Source organism: Ruditapes philippinarum, unplaced genomic scaffold (assembly GCF_026571515.1).
Source record: "Ruditapes philippinarum isolate M1 unplaced genomic scaffold, ASM2657151v2 ctg5157_1_1_1_1, whole genome shotgun sequence".
Classification (NCBI taxonomy): Eukaryota; Metazoa; Mollusca; class Bivalvia; order Venerida; family Veneridae; genus Ruditapes; species Ruditapes philippinarum.
In genome coordinates this window covers 99,584-120,162 of record NW_026867305.1, presented here as the reverse complement: position 1 = coordinate 120,162, position 20,579 = coordinate 99,584, and the positions used below count along the sequence as shown (strand labels likewise).

Here is a 20,579-nt window from a genome sequence, read left to right as displayed (position 1 = left end):
TTATCACATGATTTTTCTTGTTGTTTTTTTTCCGTTACAAATGATAAAGCGTTACAAATGATAAGGACACAAAATAGCTGAAAATGATTTTATTGTATTTTCTTAAATGAAAACAGGCATAAAATGACAGCACTTAACAAAGATCAATCAAACTTTGAACACAGCCAATATTCAAAAGCAAAATCGTATTGTAACCATTTTCTGAAAAACTAGCTCAATCAAACTGTCACATCATATTGGATTATTCTTCCTTTAATGAAAGCTTGAGAAAAAATATACATCTATGGATGCCACATGCCAAAACGTTTTAAACACAGAAAAGTAAGACTTCAATTAAAATGCATGTGTATATTGAATGTAAACAAATATTAAACAAAATTGCAAAAAATTAGAATGGTAAATCCATGTAAGACTTTTATCATTCTTAATTAATAACACAGCAGACTGGGTTATACTAATTTACCTTCAAGGGAACCAATCCAATTATTACAGAAACCAGTCAACATATTATAAGGGAGCCAATCAGATTATTAGTTTACAGAAACCAGTCAACATATTTCAAACTAAGTAAACATATTTCAAGGGAACCAATCTAATTATTAGTTTACAGAAACCAGTCAACATATTTCAAACTAGTAACTAGTAACAACCCAATTACACAGTACTGTCACAATGTTTATCATGCAGGAACAAGGTCAAAATTTCAATTTAAAGTATAATTAAACAATTCATGGCATACATGTGTGTGCCTTTCACTGTCTTAGTATAAATCTGGACTTGTGTAAAACATATACTAGTATGCATAATGATAAAACTGCCCAAAACATGTGTTGTCCAGGCAAAGTCACACAAAGCAATGTTTAAGGCATATCATAACTTACTATGTCAAACACAAGTCTGACATCACTTGACAAATATAACACTTTCTCTCACAAATATATTGCAATATTCCATATATATGCCCCATAAAGAAAACACATGTGTGGCACTGTCATCAACACTCAAATATGTCACACACTTTTAAATGTCTTAAGAATAAGCAATTTCTCAAATACATACGCATATACCAAATTGTACAACACATGTACCTCAGTCTAATACACAGTCATGTCAAAAATCCTTCAACACATATGCAGCCCAGCCCAAAATTATATAATTCTAACGTATTATACATGCGATGTCATCCATTCATTATGTACACATTATGCCAATACAGGCATGTAAGTTATTCCAGGTGTGTAAATGCTGTGTAAATATCCAATTTATTTCTAGTCCAAAACTATGATCAAATCCTGCAAAAGAAAAACAGATTTGAAACTTCAATGCAACACAAAAATTTTCTAATAGCAATGATAAATGGTAAGTAATCAGAATAAATACTAAGAAGCGTAGGAATACAAACTCCTATGACCAATGAAAAGTTGTTATGATCAATGCTTGGTAACCACAGCAGGCTGTCAACCAGGTCTTATCCAAAATAAAGGAGGAATATAGGAATATTTTAGCAGGAAATATAGGAGTTTTTGGACCATTTTGAGGCAAAATATAGGAGTTTTCAACATAAATTGTTTAACTTACCAATGCTTATATAAATGTAAATTATTCTTACTTTTACACATGCTGTTTCTACAATAAAATGTCTACCGTATAAGTGAAGGACACCATTAGCAGGCTGTCCAGCACCTTCCCACATAAAATTAGGGCGAATTTTAGGGAAATATTTCAGAAATTTTAGGGCTAAAATTAGGAATTTTAGGGTATGTAATAGAAATTTTAGGGCTAAAATTTGCAATTTTATAACCAAATAAACTAAGGTCCCAAAGGACCATGATGTGGGCTAACCTTTGCATATTTGACACAAAAGTAACTCACAAATAATGCTCTAGTTTAGTTAGAGCAAAGGTGATACCAGTGTGGACTTACTGGTCAATTGCCTCCCCTGCGGAAATGGTCATAGTCAAATCATGTTCAAACCATTGGCTGAACATGTCAAAAAGAACATGTTCTACCTATGTGTCTAAAAGGAATTCTTATACAGTGAAATTCTTGCATAATGCAGCTTTTGAATATGGACAAATGAAATTTTTTGTAAAAGTAGGAAGTAACAAGAGCTGTCACAGGAGACAGCGAAGCTCGACTAATAAAATACTGGACGCAGTAAGGAGGACAAAACTATGAAAGAAAAATCAATTATGTATAATTATGTATTAAGTTATAGTAAAAAAATAACATTTGTTAACATAAATTCCAAGATCAAGGGAAATAATTCTAGAAATAGTCATGCTAGAGTTATGGACCTTGCCACACAACATTTGTGTAATGATAAGAAAAATATATATTTGAAGTTTGAAGTAGATACCTTAAAAAAATAAAAAGTTATTATATTTCTTAAGAAAATCCTAAGTTCAAAGAGAGATAAATCTGTAAATATTGCTTCAAGAGTTATGAACATTGTCACATAAAATGTAATTGATGATAAGGAATAAGTATTTAAAGTTTGAGGTAGTTACCTTTAAAAATAAAAAAGTTAATATAAAAAATAACATTTTTCTAGTAAATAAAACTAAGGTTATGGGGAGATAATTCTTGCAATATTAGTGCTAGAGTTATGAACCTTCTCACATAAGATGTTGATGATGATAACGTAAATATATTTGAAGTATGAAGTTGATCCCTTTAGAAATAAATAAGTTACAGTAAAAAATAATATTTTTTATGGAAAATTCTAAGTTCAAAGGGAGATAAATCTGAAAATATTGGTGCTAGAGTTATGAACCTTGTCACATAAGATGGGGATGATGATAATGTAAATATATTTGAAGTATGAGGTTGATCCCTTAAGAAATTAAGAAGAAACAGTAAGAAATAGTATTTTTTGAGGAAAATTCTAAGTTCAAGGGGAGATAATTCTGAAAATATTGGTGCTAGAGTTATTAACTTTGTCACATAAGATGGGGATGATGATAAGGTACATATATTTGAAGTATGAGGTTGGTCCCTTAAGAAATAAAGAAGTATCAGTAAAAAATAGTATTTTTTAAGGAAAATTCTAAGTTCAAGGGGAGATAAATCTGAAAATATTGATGCTAGAGTTATGAACCTTGTCACATAAGATGTGGTTGATGATAAGGAACATATATTTGAAGTTTGAAGTTGATACCTTAAGAAATGACAAAGTTATAGTGAAAAATATTTTACTGCACCAAAACTTTAATCTAAAATCTGGACGCGGACGCCGACGCCGGGGCGAGTAGGACAGCTCTCCATATACTTCGTATAGTCGAGCTAAAAAGGCATTTGCCTTAGTACAGTCATTTGAATAAATGGGAAGCATCTATAATCAACACAAAGAACACAACACAAAGAATTGCATATCAAAAAAGTTCATCACACTGACCATTCAATGGTAGTTTTATTGCAAAATGTGTGTACATTGTAAGTGGAAATGAGCTTTATATTACTGCCACATTATTTTGAGTGTGATTAATTATATGAGTATGTCTTTTCCTAAATTGCACCATATGAATGAAAGAACAAGAATTGGATGAAATTGAGAACTTTGTGGCAAAATAAGCAATTTCTCCTACAAAGACATCAAAAAGGATAAATAAGTATGAGGGAAAGAATTAATTTTTCAAAGTCTATTTTAACCCATTCAGTACTTTACAATGTTGTTTTGATATTATGCAGATTTAAATAAAAGAGTTGTGAGTAAACAAATTGTACATTAATTTTTGACAACTATTTATACATGTCTTTAAGTAAGATTGTGTTACAACAGCTTCATAATGATCATTTTCAAATATGATATGATATAAATGGACCACCTCAGAAATTTGGATAAAATGAACAAACATAAAATTCAAGATATCTGAAGTTGGCAAAACAGTGTCAAAATATTCCAGAATAAGTGGACCTCTTATGGTTATGATTTGAGTTTCAGGACCATGATATGGTAGTGTTTTTGTTGTTAACATGATTATCAACAACTGCTTTGATTATGAAATAGCAATGTTACTGACATAGTCAAAGTAACTTTTAGCTAAAACGAAACCATTTCATTGTCATCAATTTTAAGTTGGCAAATCATGCCCAAATCATTTTTGACCATGTTCAAAACATGGTTGACTTAGTTATGTCCGTGATTATTTTGACAGGGTTACAAGTTATAAATATGTTTATAACAAAAGATAAAAAAAATTTGGAATTTCAGTGAAAAAATAGGACATTTTTAGGAATTCCCTTTGAATTTTTCACTTTTTTAGGAATTTTAGCTAAACTGAAAAAAATTAGGATTTTTCAGGAATTTTAGGGACCCTGGACAGCCTGCATTAGCCTTGAACCACAGCATCAGCATCCTGCAAGAAAGTTACAGCAATGCATGACCATCATCTGAATGGTCACCTGAAATAAGTTGACATACTGATGCACTGCTTTTCATGGTGACCATGCAGATTGCTATGTGGAGCACAGCAGCCTTGAGCATAGTAATGTGATGCTGATGCAGGCATACACATTCTCTAACCTGTAAAATACAAAAGGCAAAAAGCAGTACCAAAATTTAAATCTCTCTGAATTCCTCGGCAATAATTTTTATAAAAAATATAGGAAAAATATTCAAAATATAGGAGAATATAGGAAAAATAGGAGGTTTTTTAAAATATAGGATTCCGACCCAAAATATAGGAGTTTTATAGGAATATAGGAATTGGTTGACAGCCTGCCATAGTTAAAAATAGAACTACGGAAAGCAATTCGGCTTAGTCCGTCAAATTGCCCGAAGTCCACCGAATAATATAACAAGAGGGCCATGATGGCCCTGAAGTCGCTCACCTGTATATAGGCCCCCAGAGTGGGGCCAGTTTAAACCCCAGGGCTTTTATTTGAACAAACTTGGTAGACACCCATTACAAAATGTTTCGTGCTAAACATCTAAGGTCTAGCTCGTTGAGTTTTTTAAAAAATGATTTTTTAAGTTTTAACTATGCACATATAGTTCAAAGCAATGACACCCCTAGGGCGGGGCCAATTTTGCCCCCAGGGCTTTTTTTTTTAACAAACTTTGAAGACACTCACTAGAAGATGTTTCATGCTTAATATCTAAATTCTAGCTATTTGATTTTTTTCAAAGAAGATTTTTAAGTTTTTGCTATACACATATAAGGAAAATCAATGTCCCCCGGGGCAGGGCCAATTTTGACCCTAGGGAATTTATTTGAACAAACTTTGAAGACACTAACTGGAAGATGTTTCATGCTTAATATCTTAACTCTAGCTATTTGGGTTTTTTCAAAGAAGATTTTTTAATTTTTTGCTATACACATAAATAAAATCAATGACCCCCCGGGCAGGGCCAATATTGACCCCAGGGCTCTTATTTAAACAAATTTGGTAGGCACCTATTAGAACATGTTATGCTAAATATCCTAGCTCTAGCTCTTTGGGTTCTTTAAAAGAAGATTTTATAAGTTTTTACTATAAGCATATAGGGAAAATCAATGACCCCCTGGGGCGGGGCCAATTTTGACCCCAGGGCTTTTATTTGAACAAACTTGGTAGACACCCATTAGAAGATGTTTCATGCTAAATATCTTAGCTCTAGCTCTTTGGGTTCTTTGAAAGAAGATTTTTTAAGTTTTTACTATATGCATATAAGGAAAAACAATGACCCCCGGGCGGGGCCAATTTTGACCCAAGGGCTTTTATTTGAACAAACTTGATAGACACTCACTAGAAGATGTGTCATGCCAAATATCTAAGCTCTACCTCTTTGGGTTTTTTTAAAAGAAGATATTTTAAGTTTTTTCTATTGGTTGCCATGGCAACCAGAGTTCTGCATGGAATTAAATTCTTTGAACAATTTTTAAAGGTGACCACCAAAGGAACATTCCTGTGAAGTATGGATGAAATTGGCTCAGCGGTTTATGAGGAGAGGTCATTTAAAGTAAAAGTTTACGGACGGACGGACGACGGACGAAAAGCGATCACAAAAGCTCACCCTGTCACTTTGTGACAGGTGAGCTAAAAAACAAGTTTCATTGTCGTAATAAGTAATTTTAAAACTTAAAATAATTCAATTGATAATTTCTTGAAGATATTTATTAATGTCACATAGGCCAAAATTCCAAACAGATATTAATGCCCTAATTATTGTCTACATCTCTTTCCTGGGAAACATAAAAATATGTTTAATTTCTTGAGGATATGCAACTATGATGGTTTGTGGATTCAAAACCATTTTTTTATCAGAAAGCTAGGGGGTTTTTTTTGCTGCTAGTATATTTCTTTCTTTCTTTCTTTTAAAAAATCAAAATTGCAACTTTTTACAATCAGCATGATAACTTCAATATATACTTCAATTCAGACATAAATGATAAATAAACATAGGTAAAAATGGTCACAAAAGTAAAGAAATATAAAATAATGATTTATATACTTTTTAACAATTTGTACAACGTCTTCATCATTAAGCATGTGTTCTTTTCCGACCTTCTGTGGTTGATGTTTGACTGATGATCCCCATACAAGAGCACTAAAAGAAGAAATAAAGAAATAAATATGTTTTCTTCCTATCTATACAAACAAGTAATTTAAAAAAAAAATGAAAAAAGTTAAAAACACAATAAACTTAAATTCCATCTCATTGGCAAGTTGTTTTTTTTCTGCCTTCTAATTTTCCACCTATTTTTCATATATAAGTTCTAATATCATATTTAAGGAACTCCACTGAGGTTTAAAATCCTAAAAACATAAAATTTGAATTTCGTACATAAATCAACTGAGGCATTAAAAGAGCCAGATATGCATAGGTAATTAAGTGATTTACTCAGAAACAAGAGCTGTCGGTAGGACAGCAACGCTTGACTATTCTTAGTGCTTGATAGTAAAAAAAATGCTTGATACAGTTACCTCCTCCTGTTTACAGGTTGGGGTAATGATGGTGAACAAGTGTGCAAAGTTTCAAAGCCATATGTCAGTGAACTTTGAAAATATTTGAGGTATTACAAAAACTTTAACATAAATTCTTAGTCGAAAAAGGGGCATAATTCTGTCAAAATGCTTGATAGAGGTACCTCCTCCTGTCTACAAGTTGGGGTCATGATGGTGAACAAGTGTGCAAAGTTTCAAAGCCATATGTCAATGGACTTGGAAAATATTTAAGGTATTACAAAAACTTTAACATAAATTCTAAGTCGAAAAAAGGGGCATAATTCTGTCAAAATACTTGATAGAGTTACCTCCTCCTGTCTACAGGTTGGGGTTATGATGGTGAACAAGTGTGCAAAGTTTCAAAGCCATATGTCAATGGACTTGGAAAATATTTAAGGTATTACAAAAACTTTAACATAAATTCTAAGTCGAAAAAGGGGCATAATTCTGTCAAAATGCTTGATAGAGTTACCTCCTCCTGTCTACAGGTTGGGGTCATGATGGTGAACAAGTGTGAAAAGTTTCAAAGCCATATGTCAATGGACTTTGAAAATATTTGAACTATTACAAAAACTTTAACATAAGTGGTTACGCCGACGCAGACACCGACACCGACGCTCGGGTGACTGCAATAGCTCTACTTATTCTTATCGAATAGTCAAGCTAACAAATTAGAAATCACATGTTTTTGTTATTCTTAGGCCGTTTTGGGTGAAAAGTGTTGCAACACTTCAACTACGGGTCATTTTTCAGAGTTAGAATAATTATTTTAGAAGAACATTTCAACTACGGGTCATTTTTCAAAATCAGAATAATTATTTTGGAAGAACAGTTTAAGGGACTGATCTGTAACTTTGCAGACAAGTTATTGGTCTAGACATACATGACATAGAACATTAATCTCAAAAAATTATTTCAAGTCCTGTCATGTCAAAAAAATTTAGTGGAGTCCCTTTAATTAGTTTATTCATAAGCATATTCATTAACCATTATAACACCAAATTTAGTAGTCCTGTAATGAAATTGGAACTGCCCATTTTTGAAGGTAGGGATTCCAATATCTAAATACTTAAACTTAGCAGCCAATAGTATGGTCTGATAAGACAAATAAGAGTTGGGATTTTTTTAGAAGACTTTTATATGAGTCATTGTAAAATGAAGTGACACATTAGGGTACAGCCAATTGTTTTTCAAATATCATGATTTGGATAAACTTGATAAAGGTCTAGACTTTTACTACAAAATGATTATTTAATAAACAAACTAACAAGATGGTTCTAGGTCATGTGATTTTTTTTATTTTCTTAAAACTTTAAAGAATTCACTTTTAAATTCTATCACATCTGTGACAAATCTTGTATAATGGACCAGCACCATTAGACCAGCCATGGTAGAGCCATTTTATATGATCAACTGAGGACAATAGACCACTCAAGACAAGTTATAAGTCTTTGAACTTCACATACATTATACTCAGACGGGCTAAGAATTTGGCTTTATTTACCACCTGAGAGCATTGAAGGGTCTCCCCCGAAGTCTATAGCTGCCATTCACTCAAACGCTTTTCACTAAAAGAATCACACATAAAATTTGAGGCCTTTTGGGCCTCAGTGGTGCTCCTTTAACAGTATTGGTACTACCAAGCCCCATCAAAATGAGCAAATTAAGAAAGATGACTGAAATACATTGTACTTACTATTTAAATTCTTTGAGGATACTTCTATGCACTTTGTTACAAAAATCTTCCATTGAGCTTTTTCCATCCTTCAGTACAATAGGAGCTGTGTAGTCTGGTAACTGGCCTTTAGGTTTGGTGTAACTAAAACATTAATAACAGTAGCATTTGTCCTTTATCTGTTCTTTAACTTTAACCTGCTGAATTTATGTGATAGATTTGCCTTACTTTATCTCTGACATAGTTCATTCAAAGTTAATGGGACTTTTAAATCAAAATATGAACAGTTCATTTATATTATTCACCGGCAATTAGAAGTGAATATGAGCCAAACATATTTGTATGGACAATAGTATATAGCGATAATGCAGTAATCTATTGTCTAACAATATTGACTTGAGACTGATCAATTTTTAGGAAGTTTTTCTTGGTTTTTTACGAAATATTCATATCCAAACATTGGTTTCAATAGTACAGTGTAAATATGGTTTTCAATACAGTCAACTTTTGTTGATCCTTAATTTTTCTTTACAATTCCAGATAAATCGAGTTGACTTGATGTTAGGCCTAAATGACATAGCAGTAAATAAAACATGGCTGTATGGCAGCCACTTAGATGCCGGTTCAAAGTCCTGCTGCAGATACCAATATATTTCAAATTATTCGTTCTTTTAAACTTTTTTTTCTTCTTTAATTATTAGCAGTGAAAATAAGTGGATGAATGAATAATTTGGTTCTTTTCTTGTGTCTTTTTATTTTCTTCTCTTTCCTTTGAATATTCAACCTTCAATTAGTGAAGAAATTCATTAACATCTAAGTTTAAAGTATTTGGACAGTATTGCCACATATTAATAGTGACAAAAGTGAAATGGAATGGCATAATTATAACATTAAATATTATCAAAATCAGAAAATCTTACATTCTGCACAGTCTTAGATAGTCCCACATCATTTCCAATAAATCATCAAAGTTCCATTTATGATGAGCTGAGATTGGTACACAGTGAGGTACTTTGTATATAATGTCCAGTTCCTGTAATAACAAATGTGTCAAATATTACTTCCATAGACAATTCATTCAAATATTACCTCCTTAATTTAATTTATTCAAATATTACTTTCTTAATATAATTCATTCAAGTTTCATCTAAGGGAAAGAAAGAAAAATTATTTTTTAAATAGTATACATTCATACATGTATAAACATTCAATAAACCAAGTAAAAAAAGGACAGAAATGTCTGCCAAAAAATAAGACAAAATGAATTACAATGAATTTCGGACCAGAAAAACACAAGCCATTAATTGCAACTATTGGTTAGCAATATCTAGATATAACTTGACCTAATAGTTTTTTACATGCCAAATATTGTTAATCTTTGAAAGTGAATAGTAAAATTAAGAATGGTGTAATATTGTTATTCCTTGAATCAAGGGAAGTTAGTTGTTACACAGTTATTGGAAATTCAATCATTTTACTTTCAGAAACAAAGGTAATCAATGGCTCATTTTACAAAGGCTAGTCAGAATAGCAACTTGGAAAATTTTAGAGGCCTGTCTGAAATTCTACTAGCCCTCACATAACAATGATCGAGATGAAAACGGCCCTTATTGTTTTTTGGTATTAACACCAAGCTATTTTGCTTTGAAAGATTCTAAACACAAAGTTTCACCACAAAATTTGTGGCACCAAAGGATTTCAAGCCACTGTATTAAACCAGCGCACTAAGCCGACAAGGTTCATTACCTCTATAGAAATCTGATCAATCTTGTTTAGTAAATATATAGCTGGTATGTAAATTCTGTTTCCTTCTACCACGTCAATCAAATCCTCCGTCGTGTAGTCACCTCTCAATGTTATATCAGCATTGTGGATCTTATACTCCGCTAGAATAGTTTTTACCAACTCTTGGTCCAACTCTGACTGAGCAACCTGGAAGTACAATGAGACAAAAATTTCTATGAGTATCCAAAAATAAAGAATACAGGACACGAATTCCACCTTGTTCCACTGTTGTTACAGTCTACAGATGGACAAAATGACAGCAGGATGGACAAGGGCAAATATATATGCTTCCGCCCCAACTAAATAATGAGGGCATCAAAAGGTCAATAGAGTTTAATTATAATTTAATAATTGACACCATCACGCGTTCAGGTCATAAGGTCATTATTCTTGCTTGCTTGGTGATGGAATATATATCTATACTTCTAAAGGTATTTATCAATTCTTGATAGAAATACCTAACTACATCAAATAGGTTTTCAGTCACGTTTTTTTCCCCTGCAACTTTAATACAAGATATGTTTGTAAAATATGTATGCCCCCTATCAGCAGCCAATTAGTCATGTGATAAGGTTATTATGCATGACTTCTGACCCAGTGATCAAAAAATTAATAAGGGTTATCAAGTATCTACTGGTCATGACCTTAACCTTTGACCCCTTGACCCAAAACTCAATAGGGGTCATCTGCTGGTCATGACCAATCATCATACAAAGTTTGAAGTTCCTAGGCCTAAGCGTTTTTAGTAAATTGATCGGAAACCGTTTTTACCTACAAGGTCAATGTGACCTTGACCTTTGACACCTTGACCCCAAAATCAATAGGTCATCTGCTGGTCATGACCAATCACCATACCAAGTTTGAAGTTCCTAGGCCTAAGGCTTCTTTGGTTATTGATCGGAAACCGTTTTAACATACAAGGTCAATGTGACCTTGACCTTTGACCCCAAAATCAATAGGGGTCATCTGCTGGTCATGACCAATCACCATGCCAAGTTTGAAGTTCCTAGGCCGAAGCGTTCTTTAGTTATTGATCAAAAACCGGTTTTACTTACAATGTCAATGTGACCTTGACCTTTGACCCCTTGATCCCAAAATCAATAGGGGTAATCTGCTGGTCATGACAAATCACCATACTAAGTTTGAAGTTCCTAGGCCTAAGTGTTTCTTAAGTTATTGATCAGAAACCGTTTTTACTTACAAGGTCAATGTGACCTTGACCTTTGCCCCTTGACCCAAAACTCAATAGGGGTCATCTGCTGGTCATGACCAATCATCATACAAAGTTTGAAAGTTCCAAGGCCTAAGCATTTTTAGTTAATTGATCGGAAACCGTTTTTACCTACAAGGTCAATGTGACCTTGACCTTTGACCCCTTGACCCCAAAATCAATAGGTCATCTGCTGGTCATGACCAATCACCATACCAAGTTTGAAGTTCCTAGGCCTGAGGGTTCTTAAGTTATTGATTGGAAAGCATTTTTACCTACAAGGTCAATGTGACCTTGCCCTTTGACCCCTTAACCCCAATATCAATAGGGGTCATCTGCTGGTCATGACCAATCACCATATCAAGTTTGAAGTCCCTAGGCCTAAGGGTTTTTCGTTATTGATCGGAAACCGTTTTTACCTTCAAGGTCAATGTGACCTTGACCTTTGACCCCTTAACCCCAAAATCAATAGGGGTCATTTGCTGGTCATAAACAATCACCATACCAAGTTTGAAGTTCCTAGGCCTAAGGGTTCTTTTGTTATTGATCAGAAACCGTTTTTACCCAAGAGGTCAATGTGACCTTGACCTTTGACCCCTTGACCCCAAAATCAATAGGGGTCATCTACTGGTCATGACCAATCACCATACCAAGTTTGAAGTTCCTAGGCCTTAAAGTTCTTTAGTTATTGATCGGAAACCGTTTTTACCTACAAGGTCAATGTGACCTTGACCTTTGACCCCTTGACCCCAAAATCAATAGGGGTCATCTACTGATCATGACCAATCACCATACCAAGTTTGAAGTTCCTAGGCCTTAAGGTTCTTTAGTTATTGATCGGAAACCGTTTTTGCTTACAAGGTCAATGTGACCTTGACCTTTGACGCCTTGACCCCAAAATCAATAGGGGTCATCTACTGGTCATGACCAATCACCATACCAAGTTTGAAGTTCCTAGGCCTAAGGGTTCTTTAGTTATCACTCGGAAACCATTTGGTCTACGGACCGACAAGTGCAAAGCAATATACCCCCTTTTCTTCGAAATGGGGGCATAACAATAAAGATATTCTATGCTATCTTATCTTAGAAACTGAACTTTGTGGTGCTGCAAGCTTCTCTCATTGCAGAGTACAAAATGTAAGATTTGACAATTCTAAAGATTGTTTTTGTTCTCTGTATTTTTCAAAAAACATCAATAGGTTGTTAGGAAATTTTTCAGAAAAACTATTTATGCGAATAGAGATTTCTCAATAAAATTACAAGTTGAACAATTTACAATAAACAAAACTTATGCAAAAGGGAACAATTCCAATTTTACACTTAGAATGTCTATGAATATAGTAGTGTAATACCGTAGCAGTGAGATTTAGTCCCCCCTTGTCTTTTTTCTTGAAGCCAATATTTGGCGGGTCTCTGTTAAGTCGTATACCGAACCCTTCGAGTTCATACTCTATCAAACGTTTGTGCTGTAATGGTTTCAGTACATCTAGCACTATAAATATAATGTTGCAAGTTCTTGCCACTGAAATAGAGAGAAAACTTATTTAAGACAAATTTCAAAAGAAAATCTTTAAAGAAACAAAACACGGCCATATTCTCAGAGTATGGTTATAAAAACAAAAAACCATCTCTTCAATTTATCTTTGTTAACAAAAGCGAATCAATTTTGTAAACATATAAAACATTCAAGCTAGAGTTATTGCCCAAGGTCAGTATTGTGATCCCACAGACAAGCATGATGTTTCAAATAAATACAGTACATTCAGTTGTAAAGTGAAATTAAGAGTCAAGCAATTAACCTTATCCAATATGTTATGCCAATGCCGATAGAGAATGACAGCCACACTTGTCTCTAAACAAAGGAAAATTTTATCATGGTTATAAAGTAGTACACTTCAGCCTCATTAAAACGCTGATGTTGGGGTCCAATGTCTCAACACCGCGTTCTAACGAGGCTCTCATTAGAACGCTCATTGCGAAATTACCGCATTACCCCACCCACCACATGCATAAATATAATGCTGATTTTTTTTACTTACTGTTCAATGTTTTTTTTTTTGGGAGCCAAGGTCTATGAGCGCTATACTGAGATTAGCGTTATAATGAAGAGCGAGTTATCGAGGCTACAGTTTACTGTCATCTATAATGGTGAAAAAGAATGAAAAACTAACAAACCTGCTATAACCTGTTTACCACGACCTTTGCCATCTTTGGCTCCTTCAATAATACCTGGTAAATCTAACAGCTGTAAGAAAAAGTACATTATTTTTCAAGATATATAAAAAAGTACAGAAATACATTTGCATAAAATAAAATAGCTATTGTAATTTATATTAATAAGTCATGTAACAAGCATCTTAAAGTAAAAAATAATCTTGCATGCAATCAACTAGTAATGTGACCAGTGGAAAGGTAATTACTTTTAAATCTACCCAACATTTTTGTATTCCAAAAAAGAACTATTTCATAAAATTATTTGACCTTTCACATTATTTAAACATTTACAATGTTTTTATACAAGATACTGGTATTACCAATTACACATCCGAGTAAGAACAAGACATTATGCTAAAGGTTTTGTTTGTTTGATTGGGTTTTACATAACACCAACACAGCATAGGTCATATGGTGACGTTCCAGCTTTACTGGTGGAGGAAGACCTCAGGTGCCCTTCCATGCATTATTTCAGGCACGAACGGGCACCTGAGTAAAACCACAGACGTTCCGTAAGCTAGCTGTATAGCTTCCTCACATGAAAGAATCCAAAGTCCCTGTCGGGATTCAAACCACAGCGGTGAGGGGCAAGTGGTTTGAAGTAAATGACCTTAACCACTAGGCCACGGACGCCCCTAAAGGTGATCAATGTACTTCAACAAAAAATATGTGTAAACTATACTCAAAGTTGGAGGACTATTTAAGGTATATTCCTACCAAATATTGAACATATACATGTATGCTCCCATATATATCATAACTAAGCCTTAACCTGCTGGAACCATAGAGACTTTCATCAGTATAGAACATGACCAGCCTATATATCAGTGCTGTCACACATGGCTAAATACTGTAAGTAACTCAATTTTTGTTTTTTGATATTCAAATCTCTTCATCTTTGAGGGGGGTCTGTGGCCGAGTGGTTTGGTCGTTGTCTTCAACCCACTTGCCCCTCACCACTGTGGGTTCGAATCCCAAAAGGAACTTTGGATTCTTTCATGTGAGGAAGCTATTCAGCTAGCTTACAGAATGTCAGTGGTTCAACTCAAGTCCCTGTTCATGCCTGAAATAATGCACGGAAGGGCACCTGATGTCCTTCTCCACCAGTAAAGCTGGAACGTTGCCATATGACCTATACTGTGTCGATGTGACATAAAACCCAATCAAACAAATCTTCATCTTTGAATAGACTGTTCCAAATTCAAAGCAGGTCATATCCATTACAAAACTTCAGCAGCAGCTTCAGGGCTAATAAACTGAATCATACCTGAATCTTAGCTCCTTTGTACCTAATTACACCAGGTACAGTGGTTAGAGTAGTAAACTCATATGCAGCAACCTCGGAATAAACACCAGCTAAATTACTCAATAAAGTTGACTTGCCAACTGATGGAAATCCTTAAATATATGATTAATAAAACTTTTACACAATAAGGCAACAAATTAAAGCGTTTTTTTCTCTACTTTGAGAATGGTGCCGGTACCAGACTGATTGGGAAAAAAATGTGTTTGACTAAAAAAAATTTTGACTAAAATTGGGAATTTTTTTAATGCATTATTCAGCTACAAATAAGATTAGTCATCATGAATAAAGATAGCTAACAGCTTCTACTGTCAAGATAGAACTATTTAGTGGTGATTTATATGAATATGTTGGATTTAAATGATTTTAGAAAAATCACTTGGGTGTTGTGGGCATTTTAAACAGCCATTTTGGGAATTTAAACATTGGAAATTGGGAACTTTAATATCTATTTTCTATTGGGAACAGTACCATTTTAGGGTAGTAGTTATATCACTGAATTAGAACATGTAAAGAATATGTACACATAAAATCTGACACAACCTGGAAGGGTAAATAAAAAGTAAAGTTTTGTTTAAACGTATCATAAAAGGGAGTCAATACAAACTAACAAAGTAAAGTTTGGTTTAAGCATCTCAATTTTAGCTACATTTGTAGATTGTGATGGAAGCTTGAAGATTATTTAAACAACTTACGAACTTCCTGGATAATAACCTGCACTAGTGTCATTACAAATTTTGAGGGAACAACATAGTTGTAAAAATGCATTTGGCATGTGAAAAGAAAATATTTCTTTTAAAATTAATATCACTCACTGCATGCAAGGCAGACTGTTTCTTTCATTCTAAATAATCACAGAACCAGCTACAAATGTATTCACGAATTCGAAAACCTTGCTAAACACCGTATTCCGGTACTTTCTGTACATAGCTCTGGGGAATTCACCTAATTGAGTGTAATAATTAACTTTATGATTTTGGCCTGTTTTTAATTAAATTGAAATAAAAAAGTTATTTGTTTGAAAGAAAATAATTAAATATGATTGAATGAATAATTCTGTACAAAAAAAAATAAAGTTAATACACAAGTTTACGCAGAAAATATCTCTATTTATTATGGAAATGTCACTACAACTGTGGATACCTACCAACAAAACCAATTCTAGCATCTCCAGTTTTGGCCACATCGAAACCTTCCCCGGCACCACCCCCGCCTCCTTTAGGTTCAATCAGTTCACGTTTTAGTTTGGCAAGGCGAGCTTTCAAAAGGCCAAGATGGCCCATCGTTGCTTTGTTTTTCTGTGTTCGAGCCATCTGGAATTTAAAATGGATTAATGGTAAAATATAATAATAAAAATATATTGTTTAATGCTGAATTGGGGAAAGTACATGTAATACATTTTATAAAAGATCAACACTTACAGTCATATACATTGTAGCTATAAAAGTTAAAACAAATAAAATGGACTTTTCCAAATCAATGAAAGTTTTAGGCCAATTGCTCTGTTATGAAATATTCAATGATTGAGCAAATTAGGGTGGGTCTCTCTTGGAGGAAAAAACTGCTACTCAGTTAATGTCATAGAGTGACATTAAAAGACAGTATCATTCATATATCTGAAGAAAATGTGTCAAATATGTTTTTTAAATAAATAATAACTAAAGAAATTATTATGTACAGTTTAATTTTAACGTTTTTTTTTTAATCTGTCAGTGGGTACTGCATCAACATTTACATATATGACAGAAATGCAAACATTCTCTTTTTCAGTAATTTACTGTTTCATAAGAAGCACTTCCAGTAAAATGGCAGTTTTGTCTTGACCTAGATATTACTTTCATAATTGACCTTTTCGAAAACCTAGCTAAACACCGTTTTCAACGTAAGTGTTAATTTCAATTGCAATGTCCAAAACTTTGCACTACACGGCGTAATTTTCATTACATATCCGGTATTATCACCGTCAGGCCAAAAAAAAAAAATTGTTTGTTTAGGGTAACCTTCCCAAAATTGCTAGGTAGGGTAGGTAGGGATTTTATTTTATTTTATTATTTTTTTTTTTCAAAATCTGCCGTTAGTTCAGAGTGTTTTCTTGCACACGGCAGTCTTTCCTCCACTACTGTCATTGCCTTTGTATTATCATGTTTTATCATATAAACAATAATTCTGATTAAAATCTGCATAGCTTTAATGCCATTTAATGTTTTCAATATTGAATAAAGACAATATACCCAATTATGTGTTAATGTTGATGTTTGTTTACTACAGGCACTACTTTGAAGTTTGGCTCTAACATGAACAGCAAACAGATTCTCATCAGCTTGCATGGTTGCAATTCTGCTGATCTGAGTCTACATTGGTTGCAAAGGGCAGATCAATCCTCTGCTAGCATGTTAGGAGTTAAGCACAATAAAAGAGCTTAAATGACATTCTGTGATCTGGGTTTCAAAGTTTTAGTTAAAAAATCTAGACGTTGATATTCATGCAATAAATACTGCACATTTCATTGAATTAAAAATTGTAGTGCTGACATATTGAAGCTCTTACAGTATTACAAAGTGTATATTTTGACACTATGGTACAATTTAACAAAGTCTATAATTTGGATTCGGGGTCTAAACCAGGAGTAAATATATGGTTCATTCCGTTTTCTCTAGTTTTTATGTAGAAGAAATTCTACTTCAAATATTCACCGGGGTTTAATCTAGGAGATTGCCTTATTTTCTATTTCTGCAGGGCTTTTTTTTTTAAATTTTTTGGAAAAGGCCTGGCCTTTCAGTAGGGAAAAAAATGCGCGAAAAAATGACATTTTGGGGAAAATCTCTTACATTAAAAAAATAAGTTAATCACTTTAAAATAAACAATAAGAACATGGAACAAAAGTCAGGTGAGTAATACACAATGAAAACAGTTCAAATCTCAGAACCATCTTCGTGGCCTTGAATTCCTTAACATACAAAACCACTTTATTTAAGTTGGATATCACTTGAGTTAATATCATTTGTGGTGTTGCCAAGCTTCAACATTGCTGCAAGCTCCTCACACACCTCCCCTATTTATTTCAGAATAGTTGCTTTGATTTTTCTATGTTAAAACTGAGTTGAGAGCTAAATTAATTAGATGATGATTCTCAAATGACATTTTGACATTTAATGCATATAATCAATTGATTATTTTATGTTTTGTAATTTATTTACTTAAACTAACTCATTCATCTCCGAATTCCAGCCGAAAATCAAACAGGAAGTAGGTCGTGAAAATATGTGATTATAGAATATTTTGCCGATTTTTTGTATTAATATAACTCCATATTCCCCCAGACTATGATTTAAATCTATAAGAATAAATACGGAAACATATTTTTACAAATTTCTGCATATTTTGAGTGGAATTTTCAGAAAGACAGGATGTTTAGAGATTTGATCAGCGTAAGGGAGAGGGTTGCCGATCGGCGGCGTTGGACTTTTTACTTGCAGGACAATCGGTAATATCAAACACTGAAGGCCCTATAAAAATTTGAACTATTAATGAAAATGTGATTTCTTTTAAACAAACAAGCCATAATAAGCGTCTCATGCGTTCTATTCGCATTTATCCGCCCTTTGTAACTCTCTATTCGCTAACGAATATTTTTTTTTTTGCTCAGAAACGGAAAAAAATAGTTAGGGTCGGCACATTTTTATAGGTAGGGTTGGGTTACCCGAAACAGACATATTTTTTTTTTAGGCCTCATGGTAGTTTTTATTCCACTCGGTCAAAATGACGGTACACATTTACATGTAAACAAACGGATTTAACTTCTCAGACAATTTAAATAAGGAATGGACACACGGTAAACTCTGTTGCAACGTAAAGTATATTCATAAATCTGTTTGAGAAAAATTGTCTCCGTGTTCAAATAAATTTCAAAAACGGGGAAAAAAAGCAGTCTTTTACCGATACCCTGCAACAGAACCTTATTATTCTGACGAATTAAATTGACTTTATAACGCTCGTATACAATTATTTATTATATTTATTTTGCAATACCTGTCATTCAATATGCAATGAAACAAAACCAAGTTTTCATACATTATAAGAAATTGCAAGTTAGGACGAGCTTTCAAAACGAACAGGTAGAATTTCCAACACGCTTATCGAAACACCAACATGGCGGCTCATTTGCATAATTTATTCATAAACGCAGGAGCATAGAACTTTGTTAGTGAGATGTAGATCTAGTTCTTAAAAAGCAAGATCACTTAATCTGAATCAGTTTAATGAAACAATAAATAAAGGTAGATGTATCAGATAAATTATTTTTATTACAATTTGCCGGGAAAAATAAGTATTATAATAAGTATCTGGTTGTTTTGATAAATTAACATTATGGGTCGAATTGTTAGAGGGACGAATCATATTATCACCGGGATTAAAGTTGTTTTACACAGAAAATAGTGCGTCCTGTTATCAGTTATTCATAGTAAATTACCTCGGCTTCAATTTCAGATATCTTCTCAAGAATTCCCATTTTGATTCGAGGACAATCAGTTAAAATAAACAAAAAAATAAAAGAAATGTGGACTTCTTTCACAACCGGAAGTCGTTAACAAGCCGGTGTAACGTGATATTTAATCAAGGCAATATGCTACTAAATGTTTTCTAGTTGCCTTTTAACATTTAGTCATTAATTTTCACATTTCTACTGTCAAGAAACGTTGCTTGACTGATTACTTCTTTATAAGCACCTAAGAGACAATCACTTTGCTGACAATAGAAAAATCTTTAAAAAGAATCTTCATTTTCACTGAAAATGCATTGTAGTTATACGTCAAAAGTTAATTCACAATTAAGGTATTTACATTAATAAATAATCATGAAATTTAATTAAAGATCTACTATGTTCAAATTTATTTTTGAAAAATTCTGATACAATTATAATTGTCTTTCGGTGTAAATGTTTTGGCTTCCATGTTAATTTACATGCTGTGTTTTAAACTCTGCACAATAGGTGGACACAACATGAATATATATCATGTCGGTAAAAAATCTAACAATTTTTTTTAAGAGAAGGCCAACTTAACCTGGCCTATAAAAGGGAATGCATCATTCAAAGTATACATGATTTATACATTCTTTATTGGAAACAGACGTTTTTGTCTTACTGATCAAACACATAACAAACAAACAAGCAAACACACACATACAAAACTGCATATTACGGTGCGTAATCGTTTCGGGATGATTTGGAATATTTCCCCGTTCCTGAACTGATTTTCATTTATTTCACAAAATTGATTAAGATAAATTGGATTTTGAGCTTGACAACTTATAAAAGACCGTTAACTTACCTTATAAAGTTGTATATGAATTCCTTAAACATGGCAAAGATTAACAGATGTAAATGTGTTTATCTTTTATATTTTCTTACCTCGTCAAGCTTAAAATTCATTTTATCTTAATCAATCCGGTGAAATAAATCC

The 20,579-nt window shown here is 33.2% G+C and overlaps 1 protein-coding gene across 1 annotated transcript; it reads right to left on the bottom strand.

The window, feature by feature from the left end:
• Positions 1 to 74: 74 nt before the first annotated feature.
• LOC132735631 (developmentally-regulated GTP-binding protein 1) lies at positions 75 to 19,730 on the bottom strand. The gene is made up of 10 exons (XM_060722607.1): positions 19,589 to 19,730; positions 16,265 to 16,430; positions 15,082 to 15,212; positions 13,776 to 13,845; positions 12,953 to 13,122; positions 10,352 to 10,537; positions 9,526 to 9,638; positions 8,627 to 8,749; positions 6,437 to 6,532; positions 75 to 1,292 (listed from the first exon to the last, which is right to left on the bottom strand). The coding sequence occupies exons 1-10, from the start codon at positions 19,625 to 19,627 to the stop codon at positions 1,286 to 1,288; spliced, it is 1,101 nt and encodes a 366-aa protein (XP_060578590.1). The 5' UTR covers positions 19,628 to 19,730; the 3' UTR covers positions 75 to 1,285.
• Positions 19,731 to 20,579: the final 849 nt, after the last annotated feature.